At 39.6% G+C, this 9,447-nt stretch overlaps 1 protein-coding gene across 4 annotated transcripts in view; it reads left to right on the top strand.

Annotated features, from left to right (window-relative positions):
- Positions 1–8,943, top strand: part of LOC149185300 (yacP-like NYN domain protein) — a 394,333-nt gene extending 385,390 nt beyond the window's left edge. For 2 of the 4 annotated variants that reach the window (XM_089417893.1, XM_089417894.1), the window contains 3 exons: positions 7,141–7,187; positions 8,221–8,331; positions 8,551–8,943. In XM_089417893.1, the coding sequence (XP_089274019.1) occupies positions 7,141–7,187; positions 8,221–8,326 (153 nt within the window). In that variant the 3' untranslated portion in view covers positions 8,327–8,331; positions 8,551–8,943. Of the gene's footprint in view, positions 1–7,140; positions 7,188–8,220; positions 8,336–8,550 lie in introns of those variants that run through there. The other 2 variants (XR_016257373.1, XM_089417895.1) reach the window with 2 other exon arrangements.
- Positions 8,944–9,447: the final 504 nt, after the last annotated feature.

Here is a 9,447-nt window from a genome sequence, read left to right on the forward strand (position 1 = left end):
ACTCAACTAAATTAATTGATTGATAATTAAAAATGGTTAAGCCTAACTTAGGGAAATCGATTAATTAATCAGAATTAATTGAGAGGTGAGAATTCTCTAGAAACTCACATGGATCGACTTAGAGATGATATCATCTATCGATTAAGATTTAATCGTGATCGTTGAAGTCTCAACTAGAGATTATAAGAGGAGGTTGATGGGGTTGGATAAAGACACACCAGCTGCAAATACTCAATGATCAAGACAATTAGATTTTCTAGTAGCAGGTGATTCAACAATGAGGTTGAGCCAGTGATCGAGTAGCAGGTGGCAGAGGCACGAAGTAGTAGATTTCTGGAGGAGTTTCTGTTGATTTTGGGTAGCATCGAATGTGCTCTAGCCATGAAAATTGGTGGAGGCTAAAGCACATGAAATCTCTAAGACCCAGAAATCGTTTCAGATAATTCCATCCAGATAAGTAGCTATTAAAATAATTAATATTTTTAATGAGTTCCAAGTCTCAACTTAGGAAAATAAAAATATTAATGGGTATTAATAAAGATAAGGATGAGAAGCTTCTAAGAGATAAGGATCAAGTCTATTTTAATCTTAGCCATTGATTACAGACTTAATCTCGATCGTTGATTCATCAACTGGAAATGTATAAGAGAAGACTTGAAGGTCAGTTGGAGATATACTGAGGGAGACCAGTCAGTTCGATTTCTGGATTGGGGCTTGCTGAGAAATTCGAACTAGTGGACTGGATTGCAGTGAGAGGCAACGAGTACATAACAGAGAGGCAAGGATAGTATCGGAGGACCAGCGCAGAGGTCAGAGAGGCAGATGCAGAACCAATTAGAAAGACATAGAGGCCAGCTAGACTGACGTGGAGCCTAGAGAAGTGCTGGAGGATTTTGTGGTATTACTGTCATGTGGTTATCTCTATTGGGTGAGCCAGTTTGGCACCCTGGTTGTACTCAAGAAACGCTGATTAATAAAATCCTCCTCTACTACACCGATTTTCTCGCATTGGGTTTTTCCGGGGACGATTGTCCAAAAATAACTGTGTTGATGTGTTTGTTTCTGTATAATGGTGTGATATCTGCAATAGAATTTATTTTAATTTTACTAAAGGGATTTCGTAGATAACTTATTGGAAAATAAGTAGGTAAAATAAATTAGTTGTTATAGTAATAGAATTTATGTTTAGAATTTTTCACAGTTTCTAGTTCCGGAAGAGTCAAGAGAGGAGGCCATATTATTTCTCTAGGAGGTTGTGCAAAGCCTCAAGAGGGCAGTTCGATTTAGCTGAGCAAAAGGAGAATTCATGTTGATTTGGGGTAGCATCGGATGTGCTCTAGCCACGAAATTTGGTGGAGAGATTTGGGCACATGAGATCTCCAATACCCAGAAAGGGTTTGGGCAGATTCTAAACAGATCAGGAGATATTAAAATAATTAATATTTTTAATGGAGTCCCTAAGTCTAAACTTAGGGAAAATAAAATATTAACGTATATTAATATGAATCTATAGTCCATCCGGATGCGGGTGACACACTGCAGTATTAATGGTTTGTGTGCAGAATGGCGGTGAGGGGACAGGCCACTTGTCCGATGGTGCCCCTCCCCATATTACTCTGAAGCGCCTTCATTACCATCTGCAGGCAGCATTCAATTCAGGTTTCGTTAGGCTAAAGGCTTGTCAGTGTTGGGTCATGGAGATACCTCATTTCAGTTCTTCACCGTCTCCCCTGCTCTGCAGCTTCTGCCCGCCTCAGGCCTTTGAGCCCTGCCTCCGCACTGTAACGGGTCGACGCTGCTGGATAGTTTGCTGTGCGGATTTTGACAATGGCTTCCATCATTCGCATTCGCCTCTCTGCTTTGTAATTTCTGCCCGGTTCAGTACTGTGTCGCCTCGTTTCCCCACTGCTACTGCCCTCTTTGCCTCAGTCCCTCTGGTTTCTGCTCCTTTTGAGCGCCCTGCCAGCGATTTCAATATGGTTAGGCACAGAATGCGTAGTCGCAGGGGAGGAACCAGGGGAGGAAGCTCTCGCTCTCCGGTGGAGCGCTCCAACTCCTCTCCTTCTCCTGAACTGCATCACCCTCATTCTTCTGGAGATGGTAGACATCCTAGGACCAGGCGAGGCAGAGGTCGGGCTCGTTCTTCCAGGGTTATTCTTGATGATTTTGATGATTCTGACAATTCTCCTCCGCCCCTTCACACCGCTCCTCATTCTGCTCATTTCAGATTCAGTAGTTCTCTGATTAGGCCAGTCATCACTGCTTCTATTTCTATTTCCTTCTCTGAAGAAGTGGCTCACTCAGCCTCTCAGGTTGATATCTCTAACTCGCAGCATGAAGGCGCTCTCAGGCGCAACAATTGTAGTGATTCAGGTAATATTGTGTTGGCTGACAGTCTCCTTACCTCCCCTGGTCCGAACTTGGGTGGTATGCTGCATGGTGAAGGGAGCCACTCTGCCGCCACGCGCCCCTTGGCTGACTCGTGCCATGACGGACCCTCTTTGCAGGATGCTTCTGGCGTTGGAGGAGAGCCTCATGGTGGTGGGGGAATGCTTCTTGGCAGCGCTTCAGCGGACGTGGATGATGACTGGGCTTGCCCAATCATTGAGGAACCCCCCCCAGATGACCTGTGCTAAGATGTTGTGGTTTTCAGGTAGCAGTAAGCGGCAGACTGAGTTTCGGCAGAGGCTCACGGAGGTTAGAACGTGGCAGGCTAAGGTCGTCCTGATGTCTTCTATCTGGTTCTTTTTGGTTTCTGACAATCTAAGTGTGAATGTTAGTTTTCTTTCGGGACTAAATGTTAGAGTTTTGTCTCACTGCCTCATAGTGAAGTCTGGTCTCAATTCTGTTACCATTTTTGAAGGTTATGACCTTGATGGACTGGTTTCCCCAATGTTGGGGCAGTCCGGTTTTTGATATCTCTTTGACAATCTTGTTCGAGGCTTTGTCCTCTTTGTATATTTTCTGTACATATCAATAGACTACTTTTACTTAGAAAAAAAAATATGAATCTATGTTAAAATGGTCCAAAAGACATGGATCAAGCAAGATCTAATCTTAGCCATTGATTAGGGACTTATTCTCGGCCGTTCAGATGTCAACAGGAAATGTATAAGAGGAGGCTTGAGGGTCACTTGGAGAATACACCAGAGTGATCAGTCATTCTATTCTCTAGATCGGGGTTTGCTAAAAGAGATAGAATTAATGATCGAGAGTTGCAGCTGAGGGGCATTGAGTACAGAGAGACAGAGAGGTAGAGATATTGCTGGGAGAGCAGTGCAGTAGCCGGGGAGAGTGACGCAGAGCCAGCCAGGGCTCACACAGAGGCAGCCGAGAGCTGTGCAGAGCCTCAGAGAGGCAAGCGTTGCTGACGTAGATGGCCAGAGGGTTGATGCAAGGCCTCCTAAGGCTGACATAGACCCATCCGGGGTGACGCAAGGCCAGCACTGGGTAGAGAGGGGCTGACGCTGGGGTTTCTGGGGCAGATTTGTGCTAAGTAGTTGTCGGAAGGTTTATCCGGGGTTTCATCCAAGAGATTTGTCAGAAACTGAGAGGTATTACTGCCAAGGAAATTCTCTGTTGGGTAAGCCAGTTTCGGCACCCAGATTGTACTCTGATATTGCTTAATAAGAAAACCCTCAGATAGCTGCATCGGTTTTCCCACATTGGGCTTTTTCGGGGACATTAGTCCAAAAATAATGGTGTCATATGGTGTGTTTGTTTTTGTTTCTTTTAGTTTCTAATCTGTAATATGTTGAGCATGCACTAGTGTTTATTTTCAGTATTTACATTGTAAATAACTTGTTAAGGAAAATAACAAGTAGGTAGGAATAAATCAGAAGAAGTGCATGGAGGGTTTCTAACTAAGTAAACTTAGAAACTTCAACAATTCAATTGTCGGAGTTCGGGATAATTTTCCAGAGGGTCGAAGAATTCTTTCTAGAGAAGCAACAATCAGTCAGACGCAGATTCTGTTGAGAAATCAATGCTAGTAGGATTTAGGGTTTGATTCCTCTTTCTTGATAATTACTTGTGAATTATGTTGGCCTCTTTTACTTCTTAATTAGTTTATCTTTCATCAAGCAATTACCAAATTATATGTGTATGAAGATCACAAGAACAAGAGACACAAGATGTAGGCGCTCAGCCAGGGCAAAACCCTTATAAGGGGAAAACCCAGTCAAGAACTCTTCCTTCAGTAGATTCAAATCAAGATGAGACACTTCCAGACTTCTTAGACCTAGACAAAGACCTCCTCCAACCACCAAGTCAGCCCTTCCCTGCAACAAATGATCTTCATAAAATACTCCAAGTGATAGCTCCCCAGCAGTAGCTTTAGTTCATAATTTAAGTCCCCCAACAATAAAACTTTGACCCCCAACAATAGAATCTTGGACCTGCAATAGACAGATTTTTGGTCGTAGAAACTTCACACGTGTGAGAGATAGATAGCCCAGAAACTCGATTTAGGTCTTCCTAGCAAATTTTGTCCTCTTCCAGTTGCTTCACACTCTTTTTTTGCCTCTCTTGCTTGAAGATCGAACTTGTTTTAGTGAATGTGACAAATAGGTCGAATTGCCTCTACTTATATAGTCTTTCTGTTGGGTTGAATTGCCCTCATGTAGGTTGACTTCTTGGGGACAGGGCTGACTTGGTGTGGAGATGAAAAATTACCTTTGTGACTCAAAAATAATTCTTTTTACATGATACAAAAACCCTAGAAGGGTCTAATAAAAATGACAATGACTCTAATGACTCAAGACAAAACCTTGGAGCCTTTGACCTAGAAAACATTGAACCAGGGATGAAACCTATGCTTTAATAAGTCATTTTATTTAATAATAAATTTTCTTTTAGACAAGTACAATTATGAAGACCGAAGCTAGTTACATTCTTCAACAGATTTGAGGCAGGATTGGGCTAAGCATTTGAGGGACTGCGCAGGGGTGACGTATAAGTTGCACAGAAGGGTCCAAGTTTGCCAATTCAAGTGGCCAGACTGAGCAAGAATTGCTTGTGGAGGAGGGTAGATTCCCTCAAATATTTTTGCTAGTTTCTCTTGGATAGGATCTCCAGTTTGGCGTCCATTTTATTGTACTCGGGATTTCTGCTATTGCATAATAATAAAACCCTCATCTGCTCCTATTTTCCCGCATTGGGTTTTTTTGGGGACAGATGTCCAAAAATAATGGTGTCAATTTGTGTGTGTGATTGCTCTATATTTTCTCAGTTCCGCATATTTGATTTCCACAACGTAATTTTTATTTGTGAAGAATTGCAGTGTGAATTACTCGTTGTTTGTCGTAGCAAATAAACTACTTAATAATTAACTAGTTAGAAGAATAATTTCTAGTTGCTTCATTTCAAGAAAATTTCACATCTTCATCGTGATTTTTGAGGCTCTCCCATGTTTTTAGCACAAGAGGCCTCAGCGTTTCTCCCTAGGCCTCCATGCATGCACAACGCCAACCTAGCGTGGGCTTGGAGGAGAGATAAAGTAATTTTTAAAGCTATCATGGTTGGCTTGTAACCATGAGTGGGTCATTTAGCACATTACACATGAAAAGGGGGCTTCTTTCATTTGTTATTCAAAGCACCTAGTCTTGTATAAATTAGAGAGATTCTCTCCCATGTCAGAACATCATCACTGGGATTTTCGGCCTAGTTAGAGGATTCGAACCTGTGATTTGTGGATGGTTTTGGAGATTTATGAATGAATTTTGATGTTTGAATAACTTTGTCTTATTTTTGAAGCACCTAATTGGCATTGCTATGGATGGATATGTTCTTCACTATCTTGTAAGTGCTCTTTGTTGATAAATTTCTGATTTTGTTAATATCTAATGCATCGAATATTGGCTCATGGTCATTAATATGCCCTAATTGCTGACATATTGTCTAAAAATTATAACTATTGCGAAATTTTTAATGTATTACTCATAGATAGTGAATAAATGAATGTTTTGAGGGGATCAATGCATTTTGTCCTTGAAACTCCACTAACAAGTGTCAAAGAACTATAAATATCTAAAGGGGTAGTGAAAGCCTTAACCTTAGGTCTCCTTGAAGAGTGAGTTGCCTATATCGTGATATTTCGTGACTCCTAACCTCCTAATGGAGAGGCACTAGTCTTGAATCCTTGATGGTCATCAAAACTCAAATAATTTCTCTTTCTAGACCTTATATTTTCATCCTTTTAAGGATAGGGAGGCTCCCTAAGTCTTGGTGTGAAATATTTTGGGGGACATTTGAATTTTGTTTCAATAAAATTGTTCCTTAGTGTCTCGTCTAGGGATACTCAAGTTTTGGTGGAATTCCCACAGTGGATTATCTGTAAAATTGATGCCCTAGTTATCACATCAAGAGGGAATCCTAGAACCTAATCCTTCAACTTAAGGATTCTTTGAAGGCATTTGTTATAGTACTTGTTGAAGTAGATTATACATTGCCTTTTCTCTTATCTACCTTGACCTTGGATGCACTCATATCTCGTTATATATCTCAACCCTAGGTCTTGTGTAGCTATCTTTCAAAGGGTTTTTTATGGAAAGTCTTACTAGCTTCTCCTAAAGCTCATACTTTTGTTGAACCTTTCCATTGAATGAGCTGCCTTTCCTCACTTCAAACCTATCATAGATACACATCTATTACAAGTGAGTAATACTGGGACTCCTTCCGTCAGTGAAAATCTGAGAATAGTAGGGGGCTTAGGCGGTGGTGACACTGTGACAGTGGGCCTCTGTCCCAGGTGTTGTTGTGCCCTTTAGCTTTTGCCTATTCCCAAGGCCTGCTAGTTTGTGCAGCAACAGGTCTATTTTTGTAACCAAAATTTACCATACTTAAGCATGAAAACACCCATGCACCGATTTTCCACTGAGAATTCTTAATGGTCAACTTGTGATAGAATCATAGATATAGGGCCTGTAGAAGTGACCAAAGTTGACCATACTAAGGTATGTAAAGACCCATGTACCATTTTGACACTTGAGATGTCTGCCAAGCTTGTTCTGTTGAAGCTTCTATGTAAGCACATAGATTTCATAAAGGTTGTGCAAGAGGTAGCTTTATTGCTCAAATTTAGTATCGTGTTCTTTCTTGATTCCAGTTTTATCACTGATTGTGGTTTTGAATGTGTGGCAGATTAAGGATTCAAAAACGGAGTGTGAACAACTGCTTCTAGAACAAAGGTTTGATGCTTCTATCCATTTGAGATGCTTGAACTCAACTTTTTATTTTTAGGAAAGAACATGACACCAAAGGATGAGCATTTCAAAAAATTATTTAGAGTTCATTCAGACGAACAATTCTCATACTCTTAGTTGTTGGAGAACCTCATATGTGTTGACAGAAAAATGGATATAATTGTCAGAGAAAATACAAGGCAAGAAGTGAAGATTAACTTTAAAAGTAAATATTATAGACTCATAAGGGTTAATCACATTCCTCCAAACCTTTGCTTTTAAAGTTAATTTGATCACCATTTCTGTCTTTCAATGTTCGGTATGCATTTCAACTTCCACTACTAGATGGGTTCTTGAACAATCTAGTGTATAAGCCAGCAGTTGCCAACGACATTTCTTGGAAACAAGAAAGACTAGTGAAGGAGCAGTAACAAATTACACTTACATTATTCAAATGCCCTCTAAATAGGGATTGAAAAATCCTATCACGAGTGTATGCTATTGTCAACAAATAAAAGGTTGCAAAATCTGTACTTTGGGTGTGTGAAACTCTCTGTTGGCATGAAAAGACACGATAAATTTGGCCTTGATTGAGGTGCAAAACACCAAACAACATGCCAATTTTCAGTCGTCAGCAACGAAGTTGACTATATTGACAATTCCTACCTATTGTGCTTTATTTATTTTTGTTATTAGTTGAACACAATATTAAAAAACCTGTATTTGTAGATTCATGTAATTGTCCTGTATTAAAAAGGGTGGTTACTCACTTGAAATCTTTATATTTTTGGCTATTAGTTGAATATAATATTAGAAAACCTGTCTTTGTAGATTCATATAATAGCCCCATGTTTAAAAAGGTGTTTGCTCATTTGAAAAACGCCTACCAAGAGAGAACACGCTCAAGCTTCATCTCCAAGACTCAAATAGGCACATCAAACAAAGAGCTTCAAGAGATTATATTTGTAGCCTTTCTGACATTTAGTCTTAAAAATAGGATAGAGTAATTTTGTTTCCAGTATCTTACTATCTGCAACAGGTCATATTCGAAGCAAGGCCAACTGCTAGAGCACAATCTGAATCCAGAGGTCGTTGATGCTCTTCGAGATCTCAAAAGAAAGTTGGAAGAGTCTGAAAAAGGCTAAAGAAGGTTTGCGTGAGACTCTTACTTTACTCCTTACATTCTCTAACATGTTTAAAAGGCAAAGGGATTTTTATTTATTTATCTTCAATGTGGAGCAATCCCAGCCATTTATCCTGAAAATGACTTGTGTAAGAGTATATTTGTTTACGTACACAAATAAAGCCATGGAAGGTTCTTCTCTGGATTAGTTCCCTGTATCGCCACAACTGATATGGACCTCTGCAGGTTTTAAATCAAGTAAATAGTCAGTACATTAAAGAATCATGCCAGGCACAATAGCAATGTTTCCAACACCGTGATCAACATGAGGCTGATCTTCCTATCACTTCAACATCAGTATATTCAAGTATTATCTTTAAATTGGACTGTCAAAGCCAAAGGCAATCGAGATACTGGATTTGGGAAAGAATTTTGTTTACTGTAATAAAATGTGAAGTCGATTGGTTTTCCTCATGCCACTTGCTGATGGGGTTTAAACATTGCAGGATTACAGTGTTTGTATTTGATTATGGTATTATGCAACTTCCCATGGGATGAAAGGCATCAATTATGTCTTTAGGACTTTGGAATGGCTATATTCTCAATGAAACTAGGTCATGGTAATTTCAGAATTTTCAACGTGTATCACTGTATTTGTGGCAATTTTTACCGTGAAATTCAAATTATACTGCAGTCCTCTCTTTCTTCACCCTTTGCATGCTTGCAAGGAAATTTTGTGGTCAGTTACTTTTTTTATAAAAGCTAACTAAATGAGCATTTCTGGCATGGATATCTAGAGACTAATAAAGAATACAACTTAGCTAATGATTAAGTAGTTAACTATAATATATATATATGAACTATAAAATAAAAAGGAAGACATGTTCAAACATGCCGTCCCTATTCTCTATGCCTATATAAAAGGATATTTTATGTAAAAGATACCATATTCGAGTGGGTTTTTATACCCCATTGGCCTATGGCTATGCTTTTTCGTGACAGAATGAGACAAGCTTATGACCAAACGTTTCCAATAGACCATCCACACCAAAATAAACACAAAAGAAAAAATAATTATTTAATAAGTCATTACAACAGACAGATTGTTGGACATCAATTGCTGAAACTGACAAAAATGTAGAA

Source organism: Pinus tabuliformis, chromosome 3_2, assembly GCF_031772625.1.
Source record: "Pinus tabuliformis cultivar Carrire ecotype Pingquan chromosome 3_2, CPIR1, whole genome shotgun sequence".
Lineage (NCBI taxonomy): Eukaryota > Viridiplantae > Streptophyta > Pinopsida > Pinales > Pinaceae > Pinus > Pinus tabuliformis.